The 19031-nt window shown below is 69.1% G+C and overlaps 3 protein-coding genes across 3 annotated transcripts; all 3 read left to right on the top strand.

Moving 5' to 3' along the window:
* The first annotated feature begins 927 nt into the window (after positions 1-927).
* HPS1 (HPS1 biogenesis of lysosomal organelles complex 3 subunit 1) lies at positions 928-5895 on the top strand. The gene is made up of 18 exons (XM_088528713.1): positions 928-1065; positions 1417-1554; positions 1621-1763; positions 1856-1964; positions 2150-2310; positions 2384-2486; positions 2562-2666; positions 2780-2849; positions 2967-3034; positions 3616-3783; positions 3850-4026; positions 4098-4165; positions 4318-4440; positions 4513-4581; positions 4797-4938; positions 5157-5270; positions 5425-5507; positions 5725-5895. Exons 1-18 carry the CDS (start codon positions 958-960, stop codon positions 5885-5887), a joined length of 2112 nt encoding a protein of 703 aa, XP_088384839.1. The 5' UTR covers positions 928-957; the 3' UTR covers positions 5888-5895.
* Positions 5896-7029: 1134 nt separating this feature from the next.
* Positions 7030-10122, top strand: PYROXD2 (pyridine nucleotide-disulphide oxidoreductase domain 2). The gene is made up of 14 exons (XM_088528831.1): positions 7030-7068; positions 7185-7278; positions 7356-7429; positions 7549-7695; positions 7879-8032; positions 8181-8242; positions 8328-8567; positions 8648-8782; positions 8891-8963; positions 9078-9234; positions 9324-9478; positions 9558-9664; positions 9750-9870; positions 10032-10122. The coding sequence occupies exons 1-14, from the start codon at positions 7030-7032 to the stop codon at positions 10112-10114; spliced, it is 1641 nt and encodes a 546-aa protein (XP_088384957.1). The 3' UTR covers positions 10115-10122.
* A 3273-nt stretch (positions 10123-13395) lies between these two features.
* Positions 13396-17970, top strand: LOXL4 (lysyl oxidase like 4). Its single transcript, XM_088528830.1, has 14 exons — positions 13396-13678; positions 13860-14026; positions 14095-14306; positions 14848-14886; positions 14968-15169; positions 15253-15436; positions 15629-15783; positions 16014-16181; positions 16271-16433; positions 16596-16839; positions 17067-17182; positions 17267-17403; positions 17687-17798; positions 17900-17970. Exons 1-14 carry the CDS (start codon positions 13396-13398, stop codon positions 17968-17970), a joined length of 2253 nt encoding a protein of 750 aa, XP_088384956.1.
* The last annotated feature ends 1061 nt before the right edge of the window (positions 17971-19031 follow it).

Here is a 19031-nt window from a genome sequence, read left to right as displayed (position 1 = left end):
GCCTGGCCCATGAGGGGTAGGCGCTGGCAGGGCCTCTCTGGCAAGGGGCAGGGATGTGGGGGCAGCGGGTCCCAGCGCCCGGGCTCCTGTTGAGGCATATGGGCAGTGCCCTGGGAGTCTATTGCTGTAAATGTTCATTATTAAATTATACGCCCTGGAGAGGGGCTTTCCAGCATCTGAAGTGGGGGGCCAGCAGGGCCCATGGGACCCTGGGGCAGAGGAGCGCTCGCTGCGGCCCCTGCTCTTCGTGGGGTGGGAAAGGGCTGCAGCTCAGGTGTTAATATTTCCTTCCAGAATAGAGATTTTATTTCAAGCGTGAGCAGCTAGGGCCTGCTGATAGCCACGAGCTGCCATGCCGGGAGATGGTATTTGAGATGTAATAAAGTTGGGCTGTCACCCTGGCTGGCCTCTTCTTGTGCGCGGCAGCAGGGCGGTTTGGGCTGCGAGTGGGGGCCGGACCGGACCGGGCCGGGCCGGGCCGGGCCTGGCGGTTCTGCCTGCTGCATCACGGCACCGTGCAGCTCCGTGCAGTGCATGCCGGATCGGGCCGTGCCGGGCTGTGCTGGGCGCTGCGGTGCGGCACCGTGCAATGCCGTGCCATGCCGGGCGGGTGCAGCACCGTGCTGTGCAATGCCGAGCCGTGCAGCGCCGAGCCGTGCAGTGCCCAGCCGTGCAGTGCCCAGCCGTGCAGCGCCGAGCCGTGCCGTGACGTACGGTGTGTGCCGCACCGTGCAATACCGAGCCGTGCCTTGCCGGGCCGCGCAACGCCGGACCGAGCCGAGCCGGGCCGTGCCGTGCCGTGCAGCACCGGGCCGGGCCGGCGGGGGCGCTGCGGCGGTCACGCGGGGGCGGTCACGCGCGGCCGAGCAGGAAGCGGCGCGGGCGGGCGCGGCCGCGGAGCCCCGGTGCTGCCGTCGGGGCCGCTCCGCGCCGGGCCGGGCCGGGCCGGGCCGGGCCATGCGCTGCGTGCTCATCGCCAGCGCCGCCGCCGAGCTGCTCTTCTACTGGGCCGATGCGGCCTTCGCCCGCCGCCTGCGGCCCCCGCCCGGGCCCGGCGCCGCGCAGGTGGGCGCCGTGGGGCAGCGCCGGGGTGCGGTGCGGGACCGGGTGCGGTGAGGAGCATCCGGGAAAATGCAACGTGTTGCAGAGGGGCTGGGAGGGAGCAACGTGGGGCAAGGCAGCTGGCGATGCAGTGTGAGGTGGTGCAGTGTGGGGCAGTGGGGCCGGGGGTGCAGCGTGGGGCAGGGCTGGGGGGTGCAACATGGGGCAGTGCAGCTGGGGGTGCAGCGTGGGGCAGCGGCCTATGCAGGGCACAGCTGTAGCGGTGCTGCAGCGTAGGGCAGTAGTGTGGGGCAGAGCAGGGCAGGGGCCACAGGGCAGCGTGTGGGGCAGGAGGAGTGACCCCGCGCGCCCCAGGCCCCGGCGCTGGAGGACAGCATCAACACGCTCTTCGCGCCCCTCATCATCTCCTGCACGGCGCTGCTGGAGAAGCTCTCGGATACCTACACATGCTTCACCACCGAGCCGGGACACCACCTCCACGTCCTGCACATGGTAGGGCCGGGGATGCAGGGAGGGCACAGGGGACACTGGCAGCCCTGACGCTGCTGTCACCCGCAGTTTGGGGACTGCCTGTACATCGCAGTGAACGGCGATGGCACCGAGAACGAGGATGAGCTGCGCCGCAAGCTCTTCGTGCTGCGGCGCCTCGTGGAGGCTCACTGCGGCCTCGTCACGCTGGACTCCCACCTCATCCGCAAGGAGTGAGTGCGGGGACGTGGGGCAGCTCCCCTCCGCGCTGCATGGGGCCGGGGAGCGTCCATCGAGGCCACCTAACCCTCTGCGGCCGTTGCAGGCTGCGGCCGGCCGATTCGGAGCAGCGCGAGCGCGTTTGGGGGCTGCTCCGGGGTCTGTTGGACACCTACAGCCACCTACGAGAGGAAGACCAGAGTTTTGCCGTGGAGGTACCGTGCCGGTGGCACCGCACGCGCTGCAGGGAATGTCCCAGCCAGCTGGCTGCAAGGCTGCACGGGCCCCTGTGGAAAAGGCTCTTGCGGAGGGCACTTTGGGGCCATTCTCCTGGCAGTGGTGGGTGGACATGGGGCAGCTGCAGAGCGGCTCAGGGCCGTGCCGTCCACCCATGCCGCAGGCCGTGGAGCGGCTGATCCACCCGCAGCTGTGCGAGCAGTGCATCGAGTTCCTGGAGCGGCACGTGGTGCAGCACATCAATGGCAGCCCCGAGCGCGGCGGTGACGAGGTGGCGCACGCCTTCCTCCTGGTGAACACCAAGCTGCTGGCCTTCTACTCCAGGTGCGCCCCGGCGCGGCTGCGGTGCCCGTGCTGCGGCAGCCCTCCCGCCTCACCCCTGCGCTCTCGCCCGCAGCCGCAACGCCAGCGCCATCCGTCCTGCCGACCTGCTCGTCCTCATCCTCCTCGTGCAGGACCTGTACCCCAGCCAGAGCGCCGAGGAGGAGCTTGGCCCCCAGGTGCTCCAGAGCAGGGGCTGGGGAGGGAACTGATGTCTTGGGGACTGTGGCTTGATGGTTTTCTCTTCTTGGAAGCCTGCGGCAGGGAAGATGTTCCTGCAGGTACCCCAGAGAAGCGAGAGCATCCCCGTGAGCAGCACCAGCTCCCTTGTGACCGCAGGGAAGGAGTCAGATGATCAGGTGTGCATGGGTAGATGTCCCCAGCACCACGAGTTTTGGGATCGGGGGCACCTCGGTTCCCCCTGCAGAGTCCCGGCTGCAGTCCTGGCTCAGTCAGGCTTTCTCACTGGCAGGACACAGATGACCTCTCCGCACCCGAGGTGTTCTACACGCCCAAGCCCTCTCCGGGTGGGCACAGCACGGGTGAGCGCCCGGCCGGGCAGGAGCTGTGCCCTGCGGAGGGCCAGGGGCTGCGTGGGGCGCTAGGAGGGAGCCTGAGTGTCCGCTGGTGCCAGGACCACGCTCGCTGTGCTCCTGCAGGCAGCGAGAGCTGGTCAGAGGGCCCCGAGACACCAAGCACCGGAGAGGTGGACAGTGCTGATGTCCAGGTGAGCAAGGGGTGCTGCCGTCCCTTCCTGCATATGCCTCTTCCCTGTCCCTCCTCTGGTGCTTTGCTGTCTCTGCTCCCGTTACGGATCCCTTGCTGTGCTGGGAATGCCCCAGTCCCTAGGCTGAGGAGATGCCACACTGCATCTGGCTTTGTGCATCTCGCTGTCACTGGGGTGCTCTCTATGGGGTAGTGTCCAAGCAGGGATCGGGGTCCCATCCAGGCCTGCTAGCAGCACAGGGGGTTGAGTCTGTCTCAGAGCAGTCTAGTGTCTCCGTCTGCTGCTCTGGGGACTTCTGGGCTGCTACCTTGCCTGATGCTGTGGAAGCTCACAGAGACTCCACTAGCCAAGGCATTTACCAGCTGTGTCTTTGCAGGCTTGCCCTCCATCTGTTGCTTTTTGGGGGTTCCCGAGTGCCTCCCTCAATGCTGTCTTGCTGCATGGTCCTTCCAGGTCCAGCCATTCCATTGTGCCTAGTTGCAGCTTTCAGGGCATTGCTACCACCTCCACAACCCTCCCAAAGGTCCTGGATTGGTGTCTTGTCCAGGCAAGGGGGATGAGCAGCTCTCCTCTCTCCCCAGATGGCAGAGGACTTGCTCCAGACTTTGGGACCTCTGGTTCCTGAGGCTTCAAACCCCCGAAGGGTTTTCCTGGATGCCAACCTGCCGGAAGGCTACTGCCCCATGCTGCCCCACACCATGCACTGCCTCCCGCTCTGGCCGGGCATCTCACTCGTGCTGCTGAGCAAGGTGAGCTGGCTCTAAGGTGGGGGAGCGCGGCAGGGCTGTGTCCTAGCTGACCCACTCCTTCGGTAGGGCCCCATGACCCATGTGGCCGTCACCATGCACCAGCTGCTCGATGGTTTCTTGGTGCTGGAAAAGAAGCTGGAAGAGGGGCAGGAGGTGGGAGCAGCACGTGCCTTCCCCTTCCTGACAGAGCTGCGGCAGCGCATGGACAAGTTTGTGAAGAAGCTGAGCGGGCAGGACATCCAGGTGGGAGTGGGGCTGCCAGGACCCAGTCCTGCTGTTGCCGCAGACAGGCGCTGAGCCATATCCCTGTCTAGTTGCAGAACGCCTGGATGGAGTTCAAGAACAAGATATTCCCGCGGAGCGAGCCTGGGAGCTTGCTGGAGTGAGTACAGGGCGGCCAGGGGAGGCTGGAGCCTTGGGGGTAGGCGAGGGTCTTTTCCATCCCAGCGGGACCGGAGGGGCTGTCCCTGCAGTGCTGGAGGGTCCCAAGGTGCAGTGAGGCCAGACCCATCTCTGTCCTTGTCTCCGTCTCAGGGTGCTGCAGGCGCTGGCCAACGTGAAGCGGCAGCTCTGCTCTCTGTATCGCCAGCTCTTCCTGACCTCCGCCAGCCAGAGCCTGTCCCAGGGCCTGCGGGACCGTGCCCAGAAGCTGATGAGGTGGGTGCAGGGGCGCCCATCACCTCCATAGCACCCCCAGGGTCTGCCTCTCACTGCATCCCTTCTCTGCAGGGAGAAGCTGCTGGACTGGAGGGATTTTCTGCTGGTGAAGAGCAGGCGCAATATCACCATGGTGTCATATCCATCCTGGCACCGGGGATGCACCGTGGGCTGGGAGCGCGGCCCAGGGGGGAAACCGCCCCCCTAGGGAGGGCAGAGGTGGGAATAGGAGAGCCCTGTCCTCCTGGTGCGAGGCACAAGGGAGGGAGTCGAGTGGGCAGAGGTGGTTTCCACAGCTTGAGGTCTTTCCTGGAAGAACACCAAGGTTGTTGGATGCCCTTAACTGGCCCTACATACCTGGAGGACTTTCCTGGCCTGGTGCACTTCATCTATGTCGACCGCACGGCTGGGCAGATGATGGCACCATCGCTTAGCGTGACAGAGAAATCCAGCTCGGAGCTGGGCAAGGGTCCCCTTGCGCAGTTCATCAAGAGCAAGGTACCAGGAGGAGGTTGCTGAGCCGGGCTGCATGGATGGTCTCCTCGGAGCTGGGCTGGCCACAGTGCATGGGAGAGGGTGGGCTGCAGCACTCAACACTCTGGAAGGGTCCTGCCTCCAGAGGGGTTTTCCTTGGACTCAGAGGCTTGGGGTGGGATGGGGACGGTAGGAGTGAGTGGGGCTTGGTGGGCGATCTGCTCAGGCTCCGTGCCCCCCAGGTGTGGTCCCTGATCAGGCTGGCCCGGCGTTACCTGCAGAAGGGCTACACGATGCTCATGCTGCAGGATGGCGACTACTGCTGCTCCTACTTCCTCTGGTTCGAGAACGAGCTGGTATGTGGGGAGGGGAGGGCCGAGCCCCTCTGCCCCAGCGGCCTCCTCGGGGCAGGGAGCAGGGCTGTAGGCACCCGTGTGCTCTGGCTCCGTAGGCTCCGTCGCTTGTCCCCTCCCTGGTACAGTCCTGCCCTCTGCTGTCACCATTCCCCAGGGCTGCAAGCTGGAGGTGATGGAGGTGCCGGTTCTCTCCGATGACTCTGCTCCCATCGGGATGTTGGCGGGAGACTACTACAGGTGAGCGTGGGCTCCCAGCCCTGCAGCCCCGGCACCAGGGGACGTGCTGGGACCCCCTCAGTGATGCTGTACCTGTGGGAACCCAGGTTGCAGCAGCCCAGCCTCTTGCTGAGGTCTGGCTGGCGCTGAACCCTCACCAAGGACGTCGCAGGGGACAGGGGCTGGAGGGTGGGTGATGTCACATGTGCCATGCAGAGCCCCCATCTGTTTCCCCCAGGAGGCTGCTGCGTTACTACAGCAAGAACCACCAGGCAGAGGTGGTGAAGTGCTACGAGCTGCTCACGGTGCACCTGGGCATCATTCCCTCCGAGCTCGTGGTCCAGCAGGCCTGCGACTTGGCCCGGCGCCTCTGGGAGCCCTCCCGCATCCCCCTGCTCTGAGCCCGGCTCCGGGCTCGGCCAGGTGCCGTCCGGGATTAAAGTGGGTGTGAGTGCTCACGCGCCTGTGCCGCTGCCTCCCTGCCTGTGTTGGCACCGTGTGTGTTCGGCCGTGCCTGGGGCAGCCTCGTGCGGCGGCCGCGGCCTGGCCTGGCTTTGCGCTGCCCGCCGTGTGCTCCCGGCGCGCTTGGCTGGCACCCAGCAGGCTCCCGGGACGGGGTGAGAGGGGGGCCGAGCGGTTTTTGGCAAACCCTGTCCCTGTTGAAAAGTGCGTTTCCAAAGTGGGATTTATAGTGTCGGCTTGGCCTCGATGCCTGGCGTTGGCCAGAGAAGGAAATGTCAACCAGCCAAACCAGCGCGGAGGTGCTCTGCAAAGGGCGCAGCTCGTGATTCCCACACATATCCGCTCTTCCAAGTGTGTACAAAATGTGGGGCACAGTGGGAGGAAGTGTCCAGGGGTCCCCAGGGGCTGTCACCAGGGAGAAGGGCTGTGCCCAGGACCGTGCACAGGCTCTGCCCTGTGCAGCCCCGCTCTGCTCCCTGTGGCTGGAGGCTGCTGGGGAGGAGCACTGGACCACAGAGGGGCCTTTGCCCTGTCCTGCTGTGCAGGAATTCACCCTGCTGGGCAAAGGATGGAAATTCCTGCTTTTCAGCATCCGGGGCCAGGAACCCCCCCGGAGCTGCCTGTGTTCCTGGAGCTCTCAGCGCTCCGCTTGGCACTTTGCAGCAGCAGGGGCAGAGCTGACCCGCAAAGCCCAGGCCAAGCGGCGCCGGGCTGGGCGCCTCGCGGGGGCACCTCGCACCCCTGCCAGCCTCCCGACAGGCGGCACCGTCCCCGTGCGGAGCCCCCCTGCCTGGGCCCCGTCCCCCGTGCCCGGAAGCCCGGTGAAAAGCGGCGCCACCAAAGCAAAGTCCAGGCTGGGTGGCTGGGCCCGGCGCGGCCATGGCAGCCTGGCAGGCCGTGAGCCCGTGCGTGCGCTACGCGTCCCGCTGGCCCGCGCGGGGCTGCCGGCGGGCGCACGCGGGGCCGGCGCCGCGGCTGCAGCGCGAGTACGACGCGGTGGTGATCGGGGCAGGTGATGGCCCGGTGGCGCGGGGGGGGCTCTCGCATGCCAGTCGGGGGTGCCCGCCACGGTGCTCGGCTCATGCCGCGCTCTCTCGCAGGGCACAACGGGCTGGTGGCGGTGAGTGCTGCGGGTGCACCGGGCTCTCCCGGCGTGGTGCAGGGCATGGGGACCGCGTCACCTGCGGGCGCGGGGCCGCGTCCCGCGGTGGCTCCGTGACGCGCCGCTCCGCGCAGGCTGCCTACCTGCAGCAGGCCGGGCTGCGCACGGCCGTGCTCGAGAGGCGCCACGTGCTGGGCGGCGCCGCCGTCACCGAGGAGATCGTCCCAGGTACCCCCCGTCCCCAGCCCCACGTCGTTCCCCTCCGCGTGGCCCGGGGGTGCCCCTCACCTCCCCACGTTGGCCAGGTTTTAAGTTTTCCCGGGCGTCCTACCTGCTCAGCCTGCTGCGCCCGCAGATTTACACCGAGCTGGAGCTGCAGGTACCTGGTGCCCATCCCTGTGGCCTCTTGGCGCGCTGGCAGCGCAGGCCCGGTCCCTGCGTGTCGTGGTGGGACACGCACCACGCTGCAGGCCGGGTCCGTCTCTCCGTGCCTTGCAGCGGCACGGCCTGAGGGTGCTGCCGCGGGACCCCTACTCCTTCACGCCACTGCTGGAGGCCAGGAGCCGCCCGCGCTCCCTCCTGCTGGGGCATGACATGGCGCAGAGCCAGCAGCAGATCGCTCAGTTCTCCCCACGGGATGCTCAGGTACTGCCAGGCACGACTCGGCATCTCGGTGGCTGCCAGCAAGGTGGCAGCTGGCCCTGCAGGTGACCGGTGCCACAGGCCCAGGGCTCGCTGAGGCTCTGGCAAAACGCTGCTCCTTGCAGTCCCCTGTGCTCCCTCTGGCTCCATCGCTGCCTCTGCTGGTGCTCCCCTGTGTCCTGACAGGCTTATCCTGCATACGAGGCCTTCATGGGAGGCTTGGTGGCTGCCATCGACCCGCTGCTGGACGCCGTCCCCGTGGACCCCGCGGCGCTGGGCCAGGGCTCCCTGCTGCAGCGGCTCAAGGCGCTGCGAGCCCTGCGGCCCCTGCTGCGCGCAGGTACCGGCGGCAACGGGGCAGCCCGGGCCACAGCGTGCACAGGGGCACGCGCTCTGCAGGAGCCCTGGGCTGCGACACCTTGTTCTGCTGCGGCGGTGGCACCAGGGCAGCGATGCCCCTTCTCACCACGGCCTCTGCCCCCCGCCAGGGCTGGCCATGGGGCGGCAGCTGCCCCGCTACTACGAGGTGCTCACGGCCCCCATCTCCAAGGTGGGCGCTGGCAGCGGGGGGCAGAGCCACCTCCATGCACCCGGCAGGGGGTGCTGAGCCTTCCTCAGCTCGTCTGCTGCACCAGGTCCTGGATCAGTGGTTCGAATCGGAGCCCTTGAAGGCGACCCTGGCCACGGACGCGGTGATCGGCGCCATGGCCAGCCCGCAGACCCCCGGCAGCGGCTACGTGCTGCTGCACCACGTGATGGGCGCGCTGGAGGGCCGGCGCGGCGCCTGGGGCTACGTGGCCGGCGGCATGGGCGCCCTGTCCCATGCCATCGCCAGCGCGGCAGCTGCCCGTGGAGCGCATGTTTTTGCCGAGAAGGTAGCAGGTTTGTGTGTGTGCGGGGAGCCGGTGCCCTCGCACGGGCTCCGGAGGTCCCCAGCGGCCTCTCCTGTCCGCAGCCCGTGAGCCGCGTGCTGCTGGGCCGGGACGGGAGGGCGCAGGGGGTGGTCCTGCAGGACGGGACAGAGGTGCGGAGCAAGGTGGTGCTGTCCAATGCCTCCCCGCAGCTCACCTTCCTGGAGCTCACACCCCAGGTACGGACACGGGCAGGCTGAGCCGGCACAGGAATGGGGACGAGGTTGGGGTTGGTGCAGAGACCTGCAGCTTCCCATCACAGCCGTCCCTGGCCTCTCCCACCCCAGGAGCAGCTGCCGAAGGACTTTGTCCAGCGCATCCAGCAGGTTGACACACGCTCCCCGGTCACCAAGATCAACGGTAGGTACCAATGGCATCCATCTCCACCATGCTGGCCGTGGGGAGACCACGAAGGTCTCAGATGCAGCGGGGGCACCCCCTTTCCACCCCATCTCTCTCCTTCCTGCACCGCAGTGGCCGTGGATCGGCTGCCCAACTTCCTGGCAGCCCCCAACGCCCGCGCTGACCAGCCCCTGCCCCACCACCAGTGCTCCATCCACCTCAACTGCGAGAGCAGCGAGCTCCTGCACCGGGCGTTCGCTGAGGCCAGCGATGGGCGCCCCTCCAGCAGGCAGGTCCCACTCGAGTTGCTCCGGTCACGGGAAGATGTTGGCGACGCTGCTCCCGCGGGTCTGTGACGCTCCCTCGCGCCCACGCCAGGCCCATGATCGAGCTGTGCATCCCGTCCGTGCTGGACGCGGGGCTGGCGCCGCGGGGCTGCCACGTCGTGTCGCTCTTCACGCAGTACACGCCGCCGGTGCTGGCGGGCGGGCGGCCCTGGGACGAGGCGACCCGTGACGCCTACGTGGACACAGGTAGGTAGCGCCCGCGCGGCCCCGGCGCCACTGCCGCCCGTGGCCGAGCAGAGCCTGCTCCTTTTGCCCCCCGCCGCAGTGTTCGACTGCATCGAAGCCTACGCGCCGGGGTTCAAGGCCTCTGTCATCGGCCGCGATGTCCTGACGCCGCCAGACCTGGAGAGGATCTTCGGGCTGCCTGGAGGGGTGGGTGCTGCGGGGCTCGGCTCCGAGCATCGCTCCCGCACGTGCTGCAGGGGGAATGCAGCCGCTGGCTGGGCTCTGCTTCCAGAACATCTTCCACGGAGCCATGTCCCTGGACCAGCTCTATTTCGCCCGCCCAGCGCCGGCCTATTCAGGCTACCGGTGCCCGATTCCAGGCTTGTACCTGTGCGGAAGCGGAGCCCACCCTGGTGAGTGGGGCTGGGAGCCGGGACCACCGCGGTGCAGGAGGGAGGCAGGGTGCGTGCAGGGCTGCAAACACAGTGCAGGGCATGGGGCAGCCTCTGCCCTCTGTCCTGGCTCGGGCTCCTGGGGCTGGAGCTGCCAGCTGCTCTCATGTGCTGCCTTGCAGGAGGGGGAGTGATGGGGGCCGCAGGACGCAACGCAGCCCGGGTGGCCCTCGAGGACTTCAAGTGGCTGCACCGGCAGCAGTGATGCCAGCACTGCCAGTGCAGGTGTATCGCTCACCCCAGCATCTCAGTGCACTCGGGAATATAAACACCGACATGAGCTCTGCATCTAGCACTTTATTTGTGGCTTTTTGACTCCTCATTGCAGCTCGTGCTGCACCCCTGGTCTTGCTGGTCCAGGGGCCACCTCAGTGCTAGGGCACGTGGCCATGCGCAGCTGAGAGCACCACGTCTGGCTGCGCAGCCAGTTCCAGGAGACCTGCCGTGGGGGAAAGTGTCCTTGGTCCTCCCATCCACCGCCAAAGCAAGCCTGGTGGGTTAGAACCTCCCCAGATCGGGCAGAGGGTGAAGAAGGTGCTCAAAGCCGTCTTTGCTACCTGGCACCCCAAAGTGTCCCTTGCTGCCCTGATAGCTGGGTGAGCAGCTCGGCAGCGGTGCGGGGACCGGGACCTTGGCTCTGAAGGACACTGTCACAGCAGGTGCTGGGGCAGAGCAGTGCTTTTAGAGGGCAAGGAGCAAGTTTTCCTGCAGTGGAGGTCCTGCCTCTTTCCCCTCTGGGATGCCGCATTGCTCCCACCCTCCTCCCTGCTTACAGCAGGGGCTGAGCGCCAGGTTTGTCCCTGCACGTCCCAGCCGCCAGCCTCGGCCCAGGGCCCTGCGTCCCCACGGAGCCCACGCCACTGCACTGCGCTACGTGGGAGCAGGGAGCGTGCACGGCAGCAGGAGCTGCCCAGGCCGCCCCTGGGAGCCACTTACTGAAGATTACAGAGCTCGCATCCTCTCCCAGCCCTCTTCCTCCGGGCACAATGCCCCCCATTCAGCTCCCAGCCTCTCCTCCCGCCCGGCCCTAAATAAAGTGCTTCCGGGCTGAGCTGTTGCACCTGAGCTGCCTAAATCAATATTGACCGGCCCAGAATAGCCCCGCGGCCCTCTGAGAATAGCCCCGCACACCCACCTTGCTGCCCACAGCTTCCCGCGCACGGGGCTGCCCTGCAGCGCAGAGTCCCTATTTTTAGCAGCCCCATGGGCTGCTGGTGCCCGGAGAGCCCGGGGGGTGGCAGCAGCCAAGGGACACGGCAGGGAGGGACCCACTGCGGGCAGGTCCTGGCCATGGGAGAGCCTCGCTGCCCTGCTCGTCCTCCCACCCAGCCTGGGCACGGAGCAGCCGCAAGGAGCAGGGCAGGGGAGGCAGGAATCCTGGCGGGGCTTTACGGGAAGGACGCGGGGGGAGATGTGTGCCTGGCTTCACACTCAGGTAATTGAGCTCCGAAGCGGCGAGACAGGGATGAGTCACGGCCTCCGCTGCTGGTCCCGGGCCTGCCCTTCCCCAGGGCTCCCCTTGGCCGGCTGCCCCATGGCTCCGCTCCGCTCGGCTCCGTGTGGCCCCTTTGCAGCAGCCCCTGCTCTGCCCTGCGTCCTGCATCCTGCAGGTGGGAACAAGAGCCCCATTGCAGCACAAGCCACCGATCACGGCACTCTGGGGCCCATCGGTGCTCCCAGGGGGTCCCCGGCACGGTCCAAAAGGTCTGGAGGGACAGCAGGGGTTCCCAAAGCACCCCAGCCCCGTGCACCCCGGGCGCGTGTCTCCGTCTCAGCCCCAGCGCTGCCCCATGCGCTCCCAGGGCCGGGACACTCGGCAGAGCCGGCCACGGCAGCACGTGGCCGCGGCACCCGCTGCCCGCACGTGGCCCCTGCTGTCCGTGCAGCGCCGCTCCAGCCCAGCCTTCCCGGCACGCGCCGGCCCAGCCACCGGCCTGGCGGGGCTCCAGCCTCGACGCTGTGGGGGAAAGCCCGGAGAGCCTCCGGTCACATTCCCAGATGGAGTCCAGGGCTGGGATGATAGTCCCCCGCAGGACACCATGCATGGGACCCTGCGTGCTAGCGTCCCAGAGCTTGTCCCCTGCATGGCCCGGAGGTCCCTGCGGGATGAGGCGATGAGCTCATGGGCTATTCCGGGCCATGTTGTTCCTGGCTCCTCCTGGCAGGATCCGGCTCCTTCGGGGCCAGACAAACAGCCTAGTGGCCACCGGCACATTCCTGGCCGGCCCGTGGCCGTGGAGAGAGGACGGGAGCTTCCTGTTTATCCCCGTCCCACGTGCAGGAGCGAGAGGCAGTGCATCCCCCTGGGAGCCGCCACAGCCCTGGGGCAGGACAGCAGCGGACAGCCAGGACACCCCATGCCCTGCTCAGGAGTGGGACAGTGTCCAGGGATCGCCGCAGCTCAGGGACAGCCCCGGCCCCCAGCCCCACATCCCGGCCCTTCCCTCTGCTTGCCCCACAGCAGCATCCCGTGCTGAGCTTGCATGGAGCAGGGCGGGGGGGCAGGGGGCTCCTTTGGGACATCCCCCCCCACGCAAGGGTGAGAGTTTGTCACTTCCAGGAAGCCCCTGGCAGGGAGCCATCCCCTCCCCGCCACATGCAGTGTGGTGATGGATCCGGTGGGGGGACAGCCCCAGGGGGGGCGGTCCTGGGCTCATTCCGGGGGGGATCAGGCCCACGGCAGCAGGGGGGGACCCCAGGGCTGCGGGACCCGCCAGGCCCCGTCCCGGTCGGGGGCAGAGCAGGACACGGGGTGCGGGGCGGGCTGGGCCGGCCCGGCGGGGCTGGGCAGGGCCCCCCGGGCCGCCCGCCACCCCCGCCGCTCCATAAAAGCCACGGGCAGGCGCTGCCGGCCGCAGGGGAGCCGGAGCCGGAGCCGGAGCCAGGCTGCTGGCCGCAGGAACCGAGCCACCGCCGCAGCCCGCGCCTGCCCCACGCCTGCCCCACTGCTGCCTGCCAGGTGAGTGCGGGGACCGGGATAGGGGGCTGGCACGGCCAATGGCGCCCCTGAGCCATGGGGCTGCAGGTGGGGTGACCCCCTGCCACAGTGATGGGAGTAGGGATGTAGGAGGACAGGGGCCAAGTTGGGGGAGAGGGGCTGGGGGCGGAGGGACCCCCACACACTTGGCCCTAAGGATGGGACAGGCAGGACGCAGGTGGCGCAGGACAGGGTTTGCTGGTGGGGTACCCGGGTGCAGGCTGGGCAGTGGGGGCCATGGTGACCTGTGCCCCATGGATGCCCTGGGACAGGGGCAGCTGGAAGTGGGGCCAATGCCCAGGGTGGGAGTCACCGGGGCTGTGCATGGCAGTGCCCAGCACCTGCACCCTGCGCAGCACACGGATGGGGCACTGCTGCTGCCTGGGGCATGGGGACCTCGTGAGACCACCTCATTCCTGTGCTGTGCCACTGCTGGGACGGGGAGCAGCAGTGCCTTCCACAGCCTCAGCATGAGGCTCTCCGCAGGCATCGCGCCCCGAGGAGCTCCGATGACCACGCCGGGTGCCACGTGCCCTGCGCTGCTGCTGCCGCTGCTGCTGCTGCTGTGGCGGGCGGCCCCCGGCGCGCAGGACGTGGCTGCCCTGCAGCTGCGGCTGGCGGGGCCGCGGGGGCCCCACGGCGAGGGCCGCCTCGAGGTGCTCTACCAGGGCCGCTGGGGCACCGTGTGCGACGACGGCTTCGACTTCCGTGTGGCCACCGTGGCCTGCCGGCAGCTGGGCTATGCCGCGGCCATCACCTGGACCCACAGTGCCACCTACGGCCAAGGGGAAGGTGGGGGACAGGGGAATTATGGGGGGTGCTTGGGGGGCACCCACTTGTGCCAGTGGTGGGTGGAGCTGGGGATGCAGGGGGCCTTTGTGGGGGGCACTGCAGGAGATGGAGCCCTGCGGTGAGCGGGAGATGTGGGGGGCCCCGCACAGCAGCAGCCGCCAGCCCCACATGTCCCCCCCAGGCCCCGTCTGGCTGGACAACGTGCAGTGCGCAGGCAGCGAGGCCTCGCTGGCCGACTGCGTGCACAACGGCTGGGGCGTGAGCGACTGCCACCACGGCGAGGACGCGGGCGTGCTGTGCGCGGGGCCACGGCAGCCCCGCGCCACGGCCCCCGCTCTCGCGGCGGAGGTGAGCGGGGCGGCGGGCGGGACGCGGGGGGCATGCGGACCAGTGCCCACCGCAGCCTGTGCCGCCAGGCGCCGGCGCTGCCCGTGGAGGACGTGCGCCTCAAGCCCGTCCTGGCGCGGGCCAAGCTGAGCGTGCCGGTGACGGAGGGCGCCGTGGAGGTGAAGGTGGCCGGGCGCTGGCGGCAGGTGTGCGGCGCCGGCTGGACGCGGAACAACAGCCGCGTGGTGTGCGGGATGCTGGGCTTCCCGCGCGAGGTGCCCCTCAGCACCACCTTCTACAGGTAGGAGCGGGGCCGTGTCCCCGCGGGGCAGGGGAGCCAGGCGACGTGTTGTGGGGCAGATCACCGGGCCAGCAGGGAGGGAGGGCGCCGGGTGCCGGTGGCTGTGCACACGGGGCATCAGGACATCGCATCCACGTCTGGGTCCTGGGATGTCAAGGCCTCAGCTGGGTCCCCTTCTTGGCACACAAAAGCCTCAGCGAAGAGCAGCTCTCAGCACTGCAGTAGCGTGGCATTAGGTGTCCAAGGGATGGTTGTCACCATCGCCGGCCAAGTGTGCATGGAGACACAGGAGATGTGAGGATTCACGTTCTGTGCCAGGGCTATAAATACTGCCTGTAATGAGCTCCTTGCGGAGCCAGAAGCTGCACGGTCCAGCCTGGGCTTTGGTGCATTAATTGCATTGGGGAGCAGACCTGTCCCCATGCCCCCGGCAGCCCAGCAGAGAGCCCCACTGTGCAGTGCAGGGACCACAAGGGCTTGGGTGCAGGTGGGGAGCAGGGTGGGCACAGGGCCCCTGACGCCCCATCTCTCCCCGCTGCAGGAAGCTCTGGAACAAGAAGCTGCAGGACCCCAGCTCCAGGTAGGGCTCCACGGGCAGCAGCATGGGGTGAAGGGGCTGGCGCCCGACGTGACAGCAGCTTCACCGCTCTGTCCCCGGCAGCCTGCGGAATCTGAGCGGGCAGGACGCCTTCTGGGTGCACCGGGTGCAGTGCAGCGGCGCGGAGCCCCACGTGTCCCGCTGTGGCGCCCAGCTGTCCCCGCCAGCGCCGCGGCAGCCCGCCTGTCCCCGCAGCGCCATGCACGCCGTCGTGCGCTGCCTGCCCGGCCCGCGCCAGCCGCCCCGCAAGGCTTCCCGGGCCCAGGTGAGCCTGGCACGGCCCCATGCCCCACATCCCCCCGTGCTGCCACCCTGCATGCACCGCTGATGGGCTGCTCCCCTGCGCAGGGCCTGCCCGTGCGCCTGCGGGCCGGCGCCAACGCCGGAGAGGGCCGCGTGGAGGTGCTGCGCCACGGGCAGTGGGGCACCGTGTGCGACAAGCAGTGGGACCTGCTGGCGGCCAGCGTGGTGTGCCGGCAGCTGGGCTACGGCACGGCCAAGCAGGCCCTGGCAGGGGCACGCATGGGCCAAGGTGAGGCGCGCAGGGGGCACGGGCACCGCAGAGGGACCCCCTGTTCATTGGGTGCTGCTGGAGCAGCCTGCGGTGCCCAGGCAGCCCCTGGCTGGGCTGCAGCGGCCCTTGGGGAAAGGGGCTCCCCACGGGGCAAGAGCAGCCCTACTGGGAGCCCAAGGGGGAGCAGCGGTGACGCTGCCTCTGCCGCAGGCCTGGGGCCCATCCACATGAGCGAGGTGCGCTGCAGCGGCCACGAGCGCTCCCTGGGCGAGTGCCGCTTCCGCGAGGCCGAGCAGAGCGGCTGCCGGCACGAGCACGACGCTGCCGTCCGCTGCCACGTGCCCCGCACCAACTTCCAGAGCCAGGTGAGCCCCCGCGCGCCAGCACTGCCCCGACAGCCCTGCACTGCCCAGCGGGGCAGCCTTGGGCACGGAGGCCACGTGGGGCAGCACGAGCCAAGCTGTTGGCAGTGCTGAAGGCTGAGCTGGTGCTGGAGCTGATTTGGGAAGGAAAGGAGGGCTGTTCAGCTGGCTGCACACAGCTAGGGGAGGGAGGGTGACACTGGGGCCTGCCCCATATGTCGCCTCTGTCCCAGGTGCGGCTGGCAGGGGGCCGCAGCCCCGAGGAGGGCGTCGTGGAGGTGCTGGTGCCCGTGCAGGGCACGCACAAGTGGGGCGCCGTGTGCGGCGCTCAGTGGGGCCTCAACGAGGCCATGGTGGTGTGCAGGCAGCTGGGGCTGGGCTTCGCCAGCCATGCCCTCCAGGTGAGCAGGCGCGCGGCGGGCACGGGGCAGAGTGACAGCCCCGGGCACGGGGTGCTGCCAGGGAGCACTGAGCGCTGCTCCCCGCGCAGGAGACATGGTACTGGGCCGGCAGCCCCGGCGCCTCCGAGGTGGTGATGAGCGGCGTGCGCTGCGCGGGCACCGAGCTGGCCCTGCAGCAGTGCCAGCGCCACGGCCCCGTACACTGCCCCAGCGGCGGCGGGCGCTTCTCGGCGGGGGTCACCTGCACCGCCCGTGAGTACCGGGGTGCTGCGGCCGGCACGAGGCACCCGCGGCGCTGAGGGCCCTCTCTGGGCACTCGCCCAGGGATGGAGCAGGGGCCTCCCTGCGAGCAGGGGGTGCCATGTGGCGGGGGGGGGCGCCTGCCCCGTCCCACCAACCCCCTGCCCGTGCCAGACGCCCCGGACCTGGTGATGAACGCGCAGCTGGTGCAGGAGACGGCCTACCTGGAGGACCGGCCGCTGGCGCTGCTCTACTGCGCGCACGAGGAGCGCTGCCTCTCCCGCTCGGCCGACCGCATGCACTGGCCCCACGGCCACCGGCGCCTGCTCCGCTTCTCCTCGCAGATCCACAACCTGGGCACGGCCGACTTCCGACCCCGCATGGGGCGGCACGCCTGGACCTGGCACCAGTGCCACCGGTGAGCGGGCCTGGCGCGGGGGGCTGCTGTCACCGCCGCGGTGCCATCGCCGCCGCTGCAGAGCCCGGCCCGCCCGGTGTAATGAGCGGCGGCGGCACCGGCACTGTCATTACAGCTTTATTTGGATCCAGGGCTGTAATTTGCTGGGGCCACGAGGTGCTGCCTGTCCCGGCTCGGCCCCTGTCTGGCCCAGGCACCGGCCCCGGCTCAGCCCTCTGTCCCCACAGGCACTTCCACAGCATCGAGGTCTTCACGCACTACGACCTGCTGACGCTCAACGGCTCCAAGGTGGCCGAGGGCCACAAGGCCAGCTTCTGCCTGGAGGACACCCACTGCCCCGAGGGTAGGTGCTGGGGCGGGCGCAGGGCAGACCCGCGTGGCGCGGTGCAGCTCGGGACCCCTCGTGTCCCCTGCGTCCCCCCGCCAGGGCTGCAGCGGCGCTTTGCCTGCGCCAACTTCGGTGAGCAGGGCGTGAGCGTGGGCTGCTGGGACACCTACCGCCACGACATCGACTGCCAGTGGGTTGACATCACCGACGTGCCGCCCGGCAGCTACACCTTCCAGGTACGGGGTGCCCCGCGGGCACTGAGCGAGGGGATGGGGCAGGGGGTCACCCCATGTCTGTCCCTGGCACTGCTTGGCCAGCTCGCCCCAGCCATCTGCACGTCTCCGTGCCCCAGTGCCAAGGCCCTGCCAGCCGCAGGGTCTCTCCCAGATGCCCAGTGCTGCCCCACGGAGCTGCACACACAAGTACTGGCCCGTGCTGCGGGCTCAGCAGCTCTCCATGGGGTGCCAGGCAGACTGGCCCCACAGCACATGTCCATGGTCACTGTGTCACCCTCCCCAGGTGGTGGTGAACCCCATGCATGAGGTGGCCGAGTCGGACTTCTCCAACAACGTGATGCGGTGCCAGTGCAAGTACGACGGGCAGCGCGTCTGGATGCATGGCTGCCACACCAGTAAGTGGGGCAGGGAGCAGGGCACCCCCGGGGGTGCTGGAACGGGCAGCGCCGGGGGTGCCACGGGTCCCGTCCGCCCCTCACGCTGCCGCTCTCGCCAGGCGATGCCCACGGCGCCGACGTGGTCAGCGAGCTGGAGCGACGGGAGCGCCTGGCCAACAACCTCGTGTGAGCACCGCAACCATCGCCGCGCTCCACGGGCCGGCGCCAGCCCCGGCTCTCGGCCCCCTGCATCGCAGCCTCCTGCGTGCCCAGCCCCTAGGGCAGCATCGCACCACGCTCAGGGACTCGAAGCGCTTTGTATTTATTGCTACTGCTGCCCAGGCCGGAGCGGCTGCTGGGCCCGAGGCCCAGGGCTGCGCTGCCGGGGCGGGCACGGTGCCGCTGCCACCTCTGCGCTCCGGGCGCCCCCAGGACATCTACCTCAGCCCGTGCGCCCGGGCCCTGCCGCGCCACCGCACCCAGGACAGGCCCTGCCGCCCGCGCGGCCGCCGCGCCCCTAATAAAGGTGCTGCGCAGGGAGTGGCGCTGCCGCCTCGCCGTGTCCCCGCGCACGTCGGGAGCCCGCGGGGAGGCAGCTCTGGCCCCGGCACCAGCCCTGCCGGGGCAGCCTGTCCCTGACCCGCTCACCCCGGCCGGGCCGTGGAGTCACACTGGGCCGGCAGCCAGTCCCGTGGCCACCGCGGTCGCAGCGTTGGGCATTCCCTGGCGCGGGCTGCCCGCACGGGGCGGCTCTGCCCTTTGCAGCCTCAGCCCGGGGTGTCAGCAGCAAGCGCAGCCGGCACAGGGCACACGGGGCATCTGGCACAGCACTAAGGGGCTTGGATCTGCCACCTTTTTCCTCACTGTCCTCCAGTATCTTGTCCCCTCCCCAGCTGTAGTCTGAGCCCAAGTGCTCTGCTCTGCCCATCCACATCCCCAGCCCTATTGCACCCCTGTCCCCGTGCCCGGCTGGGCCCCCAGCCCCACTGCGCACAGCCCCACGGAGCCGGGACAGCCTGGGCTGTGTCCCCATGAGACAGCCCGGGCACGTGGAGGAACCACAGGGGACGGCAGCCCCGAGCGCGCCGGCGTGGCGGCCCCCGGCCAGCACCCGTGGCGAGGCGCGTGCAGCTGGGATTTGGGAAGCCACGAGCGCCCGGCTCTCCCCGCCAGCCTTCCGGTGGGCTCTCCCTGCTGCCGGCAGGGCCCAAGGCCCAGCAACATGCTTGGGGCATGACAGCAGCATCACCG

This window comes from Tinamus guttatus, unplaced genomic scaffold (genome assembly GCF_059628265.1).
Source record: "Tinamus guttatus ecotype Peru unplaced genomic scaffold, ASM5962826v1 Tinamus_guttatus_pri_ptg000314l, whole genome shotgun sequence".
NCBI lineage: Eukaryota > Metazoa > Chordata > Aves > Tinamiformes > Tinamidae > Tinamus > Tinamus guttatus.
The sequence above is the reverse complement of the archived record's forward strand: the minus strand, read 5'-3'. Positions and strand labels throughout refer to the sequence as shown.

Coding starts and splice junctions, on each gene's coding strand:
- HPS1 (XM_088528713.1), top strand. CDS start 958: ATGCGCTGCGTGCTCATCGCCAGCGCCGCCGCCGAGCTGCTCTTCTAC. Junction 1,066..1,416: donor CCGGGCCCGGCGCCGCGCAG/GTGGGCGCCGTG, acceptor CGCGCGCCCCAG/GCCCCGGCGCTGGAGGACAG. Junction 4,441..4,512: donor CGTGCCCAGAAGCTGATGAG/GTGGGTGCAGGG, acceptor CCTTCTCTGCAG/GGAGAAGCTGCTGGACTGGA.
- PYROXD2 (XM_088528831.1), top strand. CDS start 7,030: ATGCCGCGCTCTCTCGCAGGGCACAACGGGCTGGTGGCG. Junction 8,964..9,077: donor CCCGGTCACCAAGATCAACG/GTAGGTACCAAT, acceptor CCTGCACCGCAG/TGGCCGTGGATCGGCTGCCC. Junction 9,479..9,557: donor TGACGCCTACGTGGACACAG/GTAGGTAGCGCC, acceptor CCCCCGCCGCAG/TGTTCGACTGCATCGAAGCC.
- LOXL4 (XM_088528830.1), top strand. CDS start 13,396: ATGACCACGCCGGGTGCCACGTGCCCTGCGCTGCTGCTGCCGCTGCTG. Junction 16,840..17,066: donor ACCTGGCACCAGTGCCACCG/GTGAGCGGGCCT, acceptor CTGTCCCCACAG/GCACTTCCACAGCATCGAGG. Junction 17,404..17,686: donor CCGGCAGCTACACCTTCCAG/GTACGGGGTGCC, acceptor CACCCTCCCCAG/GTGGTGGTGAACCCCATGCA.